The sequence below is a fragment of the Theropithecus gelada genome, chromosome 17 (assembly GCF_003255815.1).
Source record: "Theropithecus gelada isolate Dixy chromosome 17, Tgel_1.0, whole genome shotgun sequence".
Lineage (NCBI taxonomy): Eukaryota > Metazoa > Chordata > Mammalia > Primates > Cercopithecidae > Theropithecus > Theropithecus gelada.
Window position 1 is genome coordinate 52,110,719 of NC_037685.1, and position 13,732 is coordinate 52,124,450.

The 13,732-nt window shown below is 54.4% G+C and overlaps 1 protein-coding gene across 1 annotated transcript; it reads left to right on the top strand.

The window, feature by feature from the left end:
• The first annotated feature begins 5,305 nt into the window (after positions 1 to 5,305).
• Positions 5,306 to 10,891, top strand: TMEM255B (transmembrane protein 255B). The gene is given in 3 exon segments (XM_025364605.1): positions 5,306 to 5,351; positions 9,880 to 10,086; positions 10,089 to 10,891. Coding segments are annotated over 3 exon segments (408 nt in total). The 3' UTR covers positions 10,244 to 10,891.
• Positions 10,892 to 13,732: the final 2,841 nt, after the last annotated feature.

Sequence of the window (13,732 nt, forward strand, 5' to 3'; positions counted from 1 at the left end):
CAGATCCTGGCTGACTTTGCCTAGCTCTGCCCGGCCTGGTGTCGCAGGAAATACACTAATTCCAGGCATGGAAGCTGCGAGTGCATCTGGTTTGGGGACACTTTGTCTTTCTAAGAGGCTCTCAGTGCTGTTGACGGTGCACATTTGACCTTTCAGACTTGGAGAAATCAGATTGCAGAAATTTTGCAGAGCACCTGAGCAGAATCAATCTGGCGTGAGACACACACACACAATCAGGCGCATCCACCCCCCCCACAGGCACTCACACAGTCATGTGCACCTACCCACACACGTGTAGTCAAGCACACACAGTCATGCACACACACCCGCACATACACACGTGCACACACAGACACACACACACACAGCAGGGGCCCCGAACGGGCATCCTTAGCCTTTCTGCTCTGAGCTCTGCCTCATCAGAACCTGCTGCCGTAACTGAGCCAAGTGAACTCCCGCAGCAGGAGCCTCCCCGGGTGTGGCAGGGGAGCGCCCGGGTGTGGCAGGGGAGCGCCCGGGTGTGGCAGGGGAGCCTGCCCGGGTGTGGCAGGGGAGCCTCCCCGGGTGTGGCAGGGGAGCGTCCGGGTGTGGCAGGGGAGCCTCCCCGGGTGTGGCAGGGGAGCGCCCGGGTGTGGCAGGGGAGCGCCCGGGTGTGGCAGGGGAGCGGCCGGGTCGGGTGTGGCAGGGGAGCGCCCAGGTGTGGCAGGGGAGCGCCCGGGTCGGGTGTGGCAGGGGAGCGCCCGGGTGTGGCAGGGGAGCGCCCGGGTGTGGCAGGGGAGCCTCCCCGGGTGTGGCAGGGGAGCGCCCGGGTCGGGTGTGGCAGGGGAGCGCCCGGGTGTGGCAGGGGAGCGGCCGGGTCGGGTGTGGCAGGGGAGCGCCCGGGTGTGGCAGGGGAGCGCCCGGGTCCGGGTGTGGCAGGGGAGCGGCCCCCACCGAGACTCTGCTGCTGTGCTTGGGGGAGTTGTGCCTTTTCTCTGCTTTTCTTTCTTTCTATATTTCCAGGAAATCATGACATTAAAATGACTGTTTTTCTTATGACGAATATTCATTGTAGGATATTTAGTGAAAATTCACACAATAAAAACTGTGATTCGTTTGTGCTCTCTGAGTTTCTGGGTTTCCTTGCATTTTTCTGGCAGCTTCTATTCTCTCTGGGTGCCTCCGATGCACACATCTCGGCTCCCAGGACGATCTTCCTGCCTGGTGCGGCTGCCTCCTCCACGCCACCCCTCATTACCCGTGGTCTAGGGAGACTTCAGCAGTTCCCGCTCCACGCTGCCCAAACAGCTGCTAAATATCTGCTGAAGTAAGAGGAAAAGGTTCGTTATCTTTGGTTATCGCTTTGTTCACCTTCCAGCCTCCCTGTAGTGAGGGTCCTGTCCTGACACAGTGATCCCTGCGGCAAATTCGATTTTCCCCAAACCACCACATCAGCTTTCCACTTCCCACACACAGGGAGAGCCTCTTCCTTCTTCCTTTGAATTTCCTCACAGGGCTGCTGAGCTGACACAGCGTGAAGCTGAGGCTGGGTTGCGGAAGGTGCCACAGACTCCACATGGGTTTCTCTCCTGTTTGACGTTCCTGGGAGCCCAGCCCCCATGTTGTGAGGAAGCCCACGTCACGTGGAGAAGTCACAGGCACAGCCACAGTCAGCCACAGCCACAGTCAGCCACGTGCCAGTCCTGGGAGCCACCCTAGCTAACCGTGAGTGGAGCAGAGGCAGGGTGTCCACTCCAAGCCTTGCCCAAATTTCAACTTCAACTAAATAAATGTGTTTTTTTAAGCTGCTGAATTATGGGTTCATTTGTCCCACTGTCGTAGGAACCAGAACGACCTCCAAGGACCTGTCCCACTGTAAAGACTGGCAATCTTATGACTTCTGTCTCCTGGACTCCTCCCAAGTCTGAACACCTTCCCAACGCCCATAGGTCGCAGCGTATCTTGGGCAACCCCATCCACTGCCCCATCAAGCCAGCACCTGGCCTGTCTCTTGTTTCCTGGAGCTTGCTCAGAGATAACAGATTCATCCGATCCTCCAGGAAGGGCCGGAGTGGCCTGGCTCCCTGCCCTCCAGCTCTTAGCTCTGCGTCGCTCCTCGCGGGAGCCCTCCCTGTGACATCTCCCGCTGCCTCTCAGCGCTGAGCTTAACACGGTGGTGTCATCTGGGAGGGCTCAGTCTTTCTGTGTCTTCTCCACCAGCCTCTGAGCTCCATCAGGGCCCCAGGGCAGTGATCGCTCCTGTCCTTCCATATCCCAGTGCCAAGCCTAGCCCTGCTCTGGGCCTGGACAGTGCTCAGGACAGGACAGTGTGGGAGCCAGCCCCTGGCCCTGACCCTGGCCCTCAGAGCCAGTGCTGTTGCTTCCCTACCTCACTGGATGTTGCAGGAATGGGTTAGAGATCTGAGGACTGCGGAGAGTTAGGGGTGAGGGGAGAATGAACCAGTCATGGGGGCCCCCGGTATCTCTGAGTGAGCAGAGGAGGAAGGTGGCGCTGGCAGGAAGGACAGGTGCTGGCTGTGGGTTCCAGCCACTTCCGAGGTGCAGACCTGGGGAGAGGAGGCAGGTGGGGCCTGCTCAGGGAGCCCCCGAAGAAGTTCTGACTTGGCTGTGCTCCAATCTGCCCCTGCACATTCCCCACGCCTGGCAGGCGCTTTTTCTCCTCTTTAAAAAGGCACTCCCTGAGCCTGGTGGAATGAGACAAGCATGGAAATCCCTGGGCTGCTCTCAGGGATGGAAGAGGCTGGGCATCCCGGCGGCTCAGGGTGGGACTCGGCCTGCAGAGCCGAGCAGATGCCCTCTTTCCTCCTTTTCTTTTCTTTTTGTTCATTTAATTTTTAAAATGTAACAGACTGTGGCCGAGCATGGTGGCTTTCGCCTGTAATGCTAGCACTTTGGGAGGCCAAGACAGGCGGATCACTTGAGCCCAGGGGTTTGACACCAGCCTGGGCAACATGAGGAAACCCCATCTTTGCAAAAAGTATAAACCTTAGCTGGGTGTTGCGGCACACGCCTGTGGTCCCAGCTACTTGGGAGGCTGAGGTGGGAGGATGGCTTGAGCCTGGGAGGTGGAGTCCGCAGTGAGCTATGATCACGCCACTGCACTCCAGCCTGGGCCACAGAGCCAGAGCATGCCTCAAAAAACAAAAAAGTGACAGACTGCAACAAAGGCACACCTGGGCAGAGGCTGCAACAAAGGTGCACCCGAGTAGAGGCTGCACAGGAGCTCCTTGCACTATCCCTGCAACCCACCTTTAGGTTTGAAAATACACAAAAGTAAAAAGGTACAAAAAAGTGATCATCTACTTTAAACATCCAGAAAAGTATAGAGAATAATATAACAACCCTGTCCACACCGTCTAGCCTTAATGATATCTCAACACTTCCCCTTTTTTCCAAGTCTTTTGACTTTTTTAAAGAAAGAAGTTTTCACAAATAGAGTTTAAGCCCCGAGACACAGTTCTAAAGGTGTCCGTGTGTTTGCACACACGAGACTCATGGTGTCCGTGTATCTGCACACACGAGACTCATGGTGTCTGTGTAATCACCTCCTACTGCTTCATAATATCCTATAACCAGTTTCTCAGCTTCCATTCTGCTACCCTACAACTACTCTCCAGTAATCCTATGTGTAGGACCCTCCAAGAACCCCCACATCACTTGGAGCAAAAGCCAGAGGCCCTGCAGCTCACCCCTGATGTCCTCCACCTGGTCCCCACAAACCTCTGGCACCCTCGTCTCCTTGCTGGTCCCCCTAGGCCTGGACGGCTCCAACCCAGGGCCTTTGCACAGAGGTGCCTTTTTCCCAGACCCTCTGCCCCAGATGTCTGTTTGAGCAACCACCTCCATGCCCTCAAGCTTGATCTTCAACAGCACCTCTCAACAAGCTCTCTTTTCACTACTTAAAAGCCACAGCTCACTCCCACTCCCACACTATACTTTCTATTTTGTTTCTTTACCCCTCTTTCCTTTTTCTGTGGCCTGCATTACCTGGCTGTGTATGTATGTATGTATGTGTGTAAGTGTGTATGTGTGCATGTATAAGTATTCCCTACGCGTCTTCTTGTACACGCATACTTCCTGCGGCAGTGTCTCTCTCACAGTGGATGGCCTATTAGAATGACTAGGGAGTTCTGAGCTATTAGTTTGTTTCCCGAAATTCTGGTTCAGTTGATCTGGTCTGGGTTCAGGGCCGCAGTAATTTGTTTTCTTTTAAAGACATTGCTAATGACTTTAACGACAGCTAGGGTTGAGAACCACGGCTCCCGGCTCTAAGGAGCAGATCTGTGTTCGTGTTCTTGGGCATATCTAGAAAGAAAACATTGCTGGCTTGTCCTCTACGGCTCCAGTTTTCCTAAAGTTTGCTTTCAAAGTGGCGGCACCACGCGTGATCCCAGCGGCGAATGCAGATTCCCACGTTTTCATTAACACTCTTTGAGTTGTTTGATCCTCGGGGTTTTCCGATAGGATGAGGGTGAAACGCATCCTCTTGTTCCCACAGCATTCCCCTAATTCCAGGGGCTGAGTTTATTGGTCGTTAAAGCATCTTCTTTTGTGAAGGGACCGCTGATGTCCTTGACATAAAGATGTTAAAAATACATTTAGAAGGATCTTTATTTTTTTCCTGCTGCCGTACGAGGAACCCTTTCCGGCCCTGTGTTTCCTTGCCCTTCTTTCCAGCCGCAGATTTTACTCAGAACAACTTCAGTGCTGTGGACACAAAAACGCAGGCCTTGGAGAGGCCGGTCAGCCCTGCCTCGGGGCTGCTGATGAGGTGCCGGATGCGTTTGTCCCTCGATTACTGGTTCCTCGCAGACTGGGTCGTAGCACTCTGTGCCACCCTCTGAACACAGAGATCCAGGGCTGGCTGGCCCTGCGGCCCCGAGGAGCTCCGTCACCGGCCAGTGGGGAGGCGAACCCGTGGTGACCCACCCAGAGGCACTACCAAGGGCTGAGCGTGGCGCCAGCGGCGGGAGGCCGGGGTCACCGTCCCAGGCCGGGCTCCCACCCGCGTCCGCAGGGTCCTCTCCAGGCACCTTCCATCTGGGGTCTGGCTTCCACTCCCGGCCGCGGCGTCCTGATGTCCACAAACCAGGCGGCGGCTGGAGGCGGTGGAGCGGAGAAGGGGGAGCGGGGGCAGCGGGGGAGGGAGGAGAAGAAACGGGCGAGAGGGAGAGGAGGGCGAGGAAGGGCGCGAGGCGGGCGGAGCGCGGGGAGGCGCAGGGGGCGGGAAGGGGCGGCGCCGCGAGGGCGGCTCCTGGTGGCAGGACCGGGCTGTGGCCCCGGGAGAGCCGGGTGGGGCGTCGGGATGCAGCCGCCGGTGTCCGGGCCCCCGGGCCTGCTGGACGCCGCAGGTGAGCGCGGGGCTGGGGCGTCTCTCGGCTCCTGCGGGGGAGTGTGGGGACCCCGGCCGGCCCGGGCGGAACCTGTGCAGAGACGCGCCCGGGGCCTGGGCCCTCCGCCTCCTTCGAGCTCTGTCTTTGCAACACTTTGCACTGCGCACGGGGTAGGGCGTCGTGCATGCCTCAGTCCCTCGTTCTCTCTCCCTCTGCCTCCTCCGCCTTTGCCTTTCTCTGACTCTGTCCGTTCCTCTTCGCCTCTCTCCTGTTCTGTTTCATGATGAAGAACAGGCGCCCCAAAGTGCGCTCCTTCCCCATCCCTCCCGTGCGTTCCAACCTACACCGTTTTCCGGGGACGCTTCCTTTCGAAGAGCCTGGGAACGTGCGGAGGCGCTCGCGGAACCGGACCGTGTTGCCTGGTTTCAGGCGCCCCCTCTCGTGCCTCTCCCCAGTGTGTTCACGGAACCTCCGGTCCTTCCACTTCCCAGATCACGCCCGCGGCAGCCGTGGAGCCCGGCGCGGGCTGGGAAAACAGGAAACCTGTTGCGTGTCCGCAAGTTCGCAGGCCGGGCTCGGGGGCTGCGCTGGGCAGTGGCCAGGACTGGAACGATGCGGGCGTTTTCCTGACGGGGAGAGGGCTGCGCGGATTTCAAAACGACAGAGACACAGAGTTCCCTGGAAAGGGAAGCTCTGACGGCTGCAGGGAGGGGTGGCGTGGTGTCTCGGGGGCTCTGCCGCTGCCTCAGAAATAAGCCAACACAAACTGCTGGGGATTAACCTCACAACCCTTTTACTGGGGCATCTTTGGGAAGTTTCTAAAAACCGGACGAGTTACTGTTGTTTAAAATAATCAAAGAATTTGGCTTCTTTCTGAAAGAAACCACTATATTCCTTCCACTCTCTAAAGCAAAATGCTCTGTGGTCAAACGTGTTAATGTGGATTCGACTGTTAGTGTATCCTAATGATAACTATTTATTATTATTTATTAACTAGTTTTATCGTTATTATATTAGAATGCCTTGAAGGTTTAAAAATAGCGTTTGACTTAGATTTTCTTCTGACAAAGAACTTGAAACCTGAAAACGTAATACTTGGAGCCGGTCTTTTTAGTATATGAAGCATTGGTGTATCTGGGGTAGGGTTGTGGGTCTTTTTGTTTGGAGCTGGTCTTTTGCTAAAATGTATTAAGTATTGGTGTGTCTGGGGGTGGATTCTGGTCTTTCTGCTTTGGGGTATCTGGGGGTGGATTATGGTTTTTTCTGCTTTGCCATTCTTTGTTCACTACCCTGGGCATGTGTAAAATCAGGACAAAAGAGAAATTGATGGCTGGGTGATTACAGTTTTACCTGGGATTATTACTTGGACACCATGACTGGTGTCCCCACATGATTAAATGGAACTCACTCTTCTTTTTGGGCGTTCCAGGCCCTGCTGGCAGGAAGGCCAGATCTTGGAACCCTTCCGAGCAGTGCCACCTCCCATGCTTTGTGACATTCCCCTTCCTGGCTCTGTGGAGTGGAGGAAGTGGGTCTGAGGGGCAGGGAGAGCCTGACCTCCAGCCTCACGTGTCTTCCAGGCAGAACCAGGCGTGGGCACAGGCTCCTGTGGTTCAGCTCCTCCAGCTAAGGCTGGGGTGGGAGCCAGGAAGGGGAGAGCAGGTTGGGTGGGAGAACTGGGGGCTGGTGGGGAGTGACAAGGTGATATTCTGGGATATCCTAGATGGGCTGCACCTGGGGAAGACTAGAGTTGGAAAAATCAGCACACACAATAGCGGAGAGGTAGCTGTTGGCCCATTTAGCTTCACATCTCAGAACTCCTCCTTGCAACTCCAGTGGGAGAAATGCTGGTTAAGAATAACTGCTATGCCATCTTAAAGTTAACACTACCCGGATGATTAGCATATGCATTGCATTTATGAAAACCTATACATGAGAGCCCATGTGTCATGTCTCTCTGGATGCTTATCACAATCTCAAGAGGTGGGTAAGCAGGTGCTTCTCATGATTTCCTCCATCCTACAAATCAGGAGACTGAAGGGCCTTCATTCATTCCGTACCAGGAGATGTGTCTATGTCCTCATCTGAGCCCCGGGGACCGGCGACAAACGAGACAGAGCTCTCGGCTCTCACAGGGCTCTCTTCTCCCGAGCTCAGAGAGATTAAACGGCCACCCAAGACCACACAGTGGGTCTCGACAGACCCAGAATGGTTTGGGTCTGGTCCCTGTAAGCTGCCTCTGCAATAGAAAACTGTGGGCAGATACTTTAGTTAATAGTTGGGGCACTTAGGAGCACTTTAATTTTCACAGTGCACGTAATAGTATTTCCGCTAACGGGACGGGAACGGCAAGGAAATTATTCAGGTGATTTTAGTTATCTTTCTCCTAAGTGAAAGCCCCTTTGTGATGAAATCTGACCTTAAAATGCTTCTCTCTCATGGTAATTATAAAGATATCCACCTTCTTTTCTTGAGTTTATTTTTTTGTCTCATTTTTATGCTGTGTCATGTATTTATAAAATGTATTTAAGGTTGGGAGTCTTCTTTTTGTTATTTCTATTATATCTGGAGTCAAAATATTACCATTGTGTAATTGAATGAGATGATTCAGAACCATTGCTCACAGGGGCATGGGGTGGGACCAGGGGAGCATCACTGTAACAGACACTGGATGACGGAAGTGTAGGTGCCAGGTCCTGGGCCACCAGCGTGGCCTTGGGGCTCCTGGAGCTGTGCCCACCCCTACGCCCACCTGCTTGTCACCCCTGTAGGCTTATTCAGCATGACCCCTGCAGAAGCCGCCTTGGGGACCTGGGGGGCGCAGGCATGGCCCTGGCTGCAGGGACCCCACACCGCGTGTGTTCCTGAGGCTGGGTGTGGGAACTGCTCCCTGGACTGCACCGGGCTGCAGCCTCTAGTGTCTCAGTAGAGTGGCTTTCAGAAGGAGGGCCTCACTCCACACCGGTGGTGCTGGGCTGAGGGGTGCACTGTGCCACCACCAGGCCCCCCAGGGAAGGCTCTGCCCTCCACCCACTGCCTGTGGGCGATGCATCCAGAGCGCCCTGTCCCCAGCCCTGCCTAAGTCTTCTCCACGGAACTTGGCCTTTTCCAATGCCTGCAGCGTGTGCCTCTGTCTGACGTCCCCTCTGCTTCTCACACTCGGGGACACTCTGCAGGGGCAGGGGAGAGGGGGTGACTGTGGAGAGCACAGGGGTGAGTGGAGCTACTGTGCTCAGTGTGTCTGTGCAGCAACATTTAAGAGTGCTGGGAGTGTCTGGCTGGGAGACAGCAGGTGCACAGGCCCCGTGGATGCTGGAACAAGCCTCTCTCTAAGGAGGCAGGAGATGGGTCGACCAGGGAGAGCCTGAGAATGCTGGCCTGCGGCCTGGAGGGTAACACCAAGGACAGTGCCACTGGCCACCTCGGTGCAGTGGGTCCGAGATGGGGGCAGTCTGGCTGGCTGGTGGGAGCCAATGGTTTATTACGTTAGTGAATGGAGTGATCTGGTCCCCTCCAAGGTGGAAGATAAAAAGCGATTTGGGATGAGATTCTTGGGACAGGTGTAACTTTGCAAGGGTCAAGGGGCAGGCAGGGTGACTGTGCCGGGGGCTGTGCTGAGTCCGAGAGGGCCTGGAAGGAAGGCCGTGCCCCAGGCCTCGCCCTTGCTGGGTTAGCTGCATAAAAGCGGCTCTCTCAGATCAGCAGAGCGATTCTGCATCTGCACATTGATTTACAGTTTTGCGAAACTCGTTTCTGAGGACGTGACAGTCCCTTCCTTGGGCGCAATAACCTTGCCTTGCCATTGAGTTCTGCTGATGGGATTGCAGAAGTGTAAATCTTCGGACGTGGACCTTCTAGGGTGTGGACAATGTCTGCATGGCCGTCCTCGCTGCCGGCGGCTCTCCAGTGTGCTGTCTGCTTTCCCTGCACACATGCACTCACACATGTGCACACACACAAATGTTGATTTTCAAAATCTTGGAGTAGGAAGACTTTACCATGGTTTAAAAAAATCCCCTGTTTTGTTTGGAGTCACACAGGGATCAAGATGATTTAGTTTTCAAAAAATAAAACAAAGCAAAACAGATGGCCCAGCTGGACGGCTGCTGGGTGCGTTCCTCTCTCCCTGCCCCTCCCCTGGCGGCAGCCCCCTCCCCCTCTGAGTGCGGCTGTGATAGGCGGGTAGAGAGGGTGTGTCCGCGAGCCAGTGGTGATGATAAAACAGTAAACAAAAGATGCTCCCGTCCTCCTGGGGACACCAAGGGGAGAAAGTCAGATGGAGGAAGAGGCAGCCAGTGGGAAGGAGTCCTTTCGAGTTTGCTTTCTTGAGTTCTGGCCGCAAATTCCAGTATAGTGGCTTAAGATCCAGAGATTTTATTCTGTTATCTAATGGAAGTTGGGGGTGGTCCCCGAGGTGGGCCGGGAGGCAGGTGGGGATAGTGCATCCCAGGACCCCCGGGCAACAGAGCACGGCCCAGAGCCTGCCGGGCTGACACCCGCCCGAACCTGAGCCCTCACTGACAGGTCCTCGCCTTCCTCCCCACAGAAGGGCTTTCGAGGAGGAAGAAGACGTCGCTGTGGTTTGTGGGGTCTCTGCTGCTGGTGTCTGTCCTCATAGTGACCGTCGGGCTGGCTGCCACCACCAGGACAGAGAACGTGGCCGTGGGCGGCTACTACCCAGGGGTCATCGTGAGTGCGCTGAGCAGGCGGCCTGGGCCGGGGAGGGCAGGGTGGTGTGTGGCTGGCTCAGGGTGGGCCCATGCCAGCTCACAGGGCTGGGGCTGAAGGTGGGGAAGCTTCGATCGGGGCTTGTGGTCGGCAGGGTTATGGCCCCCACAGACGTGCACATCCCAATACCCAGGACCTGGGACGGTGGCAGGTCCAAGGCAGAGGGGGGGGATTCGGGTTGAGGTCCAAGCTGACCGTAAAATAGGGCCAGGTGCCCTCCATTGTCCGGGTTGGCCTGATGCAGTCACAGGGTGACCAGGGCGTGGGAGGGGGGCCAGAGCCCGGCGACGGGAAATGTCCAAGGTGGAGGAGGGGTTGGGAGCCGAGGATGTCCGAAAAGGCTGGACAGAGCCTCCCCCAGCGTCCCGGAAGGATTTTACCCTGAGGGACCAGGTCGACCACCATAGCCCATGGAACCGTGGAAGGGAAAAGTAACTTTAAACGATTCCTGCCAAGAAGCGATGGATCACAGATCGTATTAGTGACGCCATCACGTGGGAACGGCTAGAAGGTGGTGGTTCTGACCTCATCCACCCCGCAGGCCAGATTTTGGACAGTAAGGCGGCGAGGTAGATTGATGGTAACCTAATTGGCAAGAATTGGTCACCTGGATTCAAAAGTATCAAGGTTTTTTGAACTATGAAATTACATCCTCTGTCGTTAGCAAAAAAATTTGTCCTAAGTGCCTGCGTTCTGCACGGTGAACCTCTGTCGGAGTGGCTTGGATCTGCTGCAGTGCCCTTCACGTGCCCCAGAGCCTGGTTGCTATGTCATGAAGTGCTAAAGCAAGATTTTAAAATGTGGCTTCTTCAATCTCGTTACTCTCACCTGAAGTACTACCAAGATTGGTAATAATATTGATGACAGTCAGCAAAGATGAAAGATTTTTGGCACTCAATATTTAGAAATATTTTACAAATATCATTTATTTCACCTTTATATTTTCCTTTGTTTAATCTTAAGGTGTACTTTATACGTCTACACTATCTACCTGTGTATAGTTTATAAATAAACATATACAAATAGTATCTGTGCAGAAAAAGCTTTATCAGTAAAATTACAAGAGGCCAATGATGTGGGGACCCAGGTCTCATGCGAGGGGCTTTTCTGCTTCTTGGGCAGAGAGGGGAGCCCAGAGGGCAAGTGGCTGTGAGGAGGGACCTCCCAAGTGATTTGCAGAATATCAAGATCAACCTTGAGTAGCTGTTTTTTTGTTTGTTCTCAAGCTTATCTAAGAGCTCCCTCAAAATACCGTAATCAAAAACATCAATGACTAATGCTCGAGCTGTGCTCTATACAAAATCTGCTTGCTGGGCAGTGAATTAACGCTGTGCTGACCAGCTTGAAATGACTTTAGCCCAGACAGTTCTGAGAGCCAACTAGGGAGACGACAAATCAAATCAGCCTCAAGGAAACGTGGCTAAGAGTCACTTCTGTGGAGACTCGTGCCAATGCAGAGGCTTCAAAGAAAAAGGTGATCTCAGAAGAAGCGGCTGGAACATGAAAACATCTCAACATTTTGAAGAAAGGTGTGTTTTTTTTTTCAAATCCTCCCAAAATAAAATGTAGTGAAACATTAATACACGTACATTGAAGTGAAATTTTGATGTTTTTGAACTGTGGCGTTGAACTGTGGTATTTTGAAGCTCAGCACATGAAGACATGTTCCTGTTATCCCTGGAGAATTCTCAAACCATTGGTGAAAGCCACATGTGTACACGTCTGTCACCACAGACGCACAGACACAATTACAGAAAAGGCAAAACTACTTACATAAAGGAGTCCGGTTTCCAGTGCATTAAACTTCACACCAAGGCCCCAGGAACTCCAAGGCTGTGCCGGGCGGGCCGCCCCTTCCAACAGATGCTCACTGGGAAGTGTAACCGGCCCGGCTCACCTGCACGCAAGTAGGGGCCGTCTTAGCCTCGGCACGATTGTTGGCAGCTCCGAGTTGTCTGTGGGAGGCACTTTAGCCGGCGGCTCTGAACCGGATTTTCGGTGGGTGTTGCTGAAACGCGTATTCTTCGCACTATTTTAAAAATTCCTCTGCCAAGTGGGCATCACCTGCCAGGACGGGCCCTGGGTGGAGGGTGCGGGTGCCCGGCCGCTGGCCTCTATTCTAAGACAGCACAGTCCCATATCTATTTCCCGACATCCCGGCCTCATTTTCTGCCCAGAGCTGGGGCTTCCTGTGGAGCAAGGGGGCTCCGCCGGACCCCTGGTGGCCTGTGCTGCAGCCCGGGCCGCTCCGGAGCCCTTTCCCCACACCAGGTACCTCCCCACTGACGGCCTGCCCTGCTCACTCTCCTGAAGCAGCAGCCACAGGTAGGCCATCTGAGCAGGTGTCACCGGTGGCCCTGGTGCCTGGCAACCCTTCTTTTGAAACACAGCTGTAGTTCCCTAATGCCTTACCCAGGAGCCACGCTCAGGGGCATCTCAGGCCCAGAGAAGGCGGGGCAGATGTTGGTGCTTGGTGGCCTTGGGTCTCCGAGAAGATGTTGTCTCTGGGGGACGAGTGGGATCCTCTTTTACCGCACAGTCACAAGCCAAACGGACACATCATTAAAAACCCTTGAGTAGAGAAGACAGGATGGGTGATGTTGCAGAGACGCCCGCCCAACGCCAGCAGACGCACCTGATATTCAGTGGTTGAGGTTCTTGAGGTGGGGATGTCTGGCCTTCGTCCCTGGATAAAATGCCTTTGAGGGTGGGATTTTTTGCTGTTAAATGTCAGTGTTAAGCTTCCAGGAATGCTAATGAGTGTTTCTCTCTTGTTCTTCCTTTGGTTTTAGCTCGGCTTCGGATCTTTCTTAGGAATTATTGGCATCAACTTGGTGGAGAACAGAAGGCAAATGGTGAGAAAGTACATTGCTTCTTTCTAACGTGGGGAGGTGGGGATCATGAGCCCTTCATCAGGGACGGTACAGCTGCGCTGGGGCTCTGAGAAGAGTTAGCCCCGCCTCCCCAACACATTGGTGTCTACAGGACCAGCTCTGAGGTTCCCGGACTGTGGCCTGCACAGTCCTGGGTGCAGGGTTCAGCGGGTACCATTCACACCTTAGTCTAAACGAGCATGGCCCTGGGTTGCTGGTGCATCAGTCTCACGTGGTGTGCAGCCACCAACGGCGAGGGCTGGGAAGCTCAGGGAGTGCATGAAGTTTGGGACGGGGGCGGCAAATTAAGTTAAGTCCTGGTGTGTAAAGTTCAGGCAAAAACATGTGCACAAGCCTCTCTTCCTTTTGAACCAATGGCTCTAGAGTCCTGTTTTTCATCTGAGTTGGGCTAATGTTTATCTTGCCCAGACTAAGAGGAGCGGTAAAGACATAAAACCAGGAGGGAGCCCCTGGTTCACACGGCAGCAATGCAGAGTGAAATCTAGATGCTGCCAGTCCGTGATGTTAATGGCTGCATGCGTGGCAACAGCGATCAGGTTCAGCTGGAGTCCGTTTTGTTGACGCACTGCTTTGGGGACTGTAACTTTATAAACAGAAACTGGTTAATGTTAAGAGCATTGTTTAGAGGGGAGGTGTTTGGGCCACTTCTGCCTCATCTCCCAGTTGTTGCCTCAGACCAGGCTGGAGTTCTCATCTCTTCCCTGTGCTGGCTGTCATCTTATTGTATCATCCACTGTGCAAATGACCTGTGTTGGGTCCCCAACCCCTGCCTGTTCC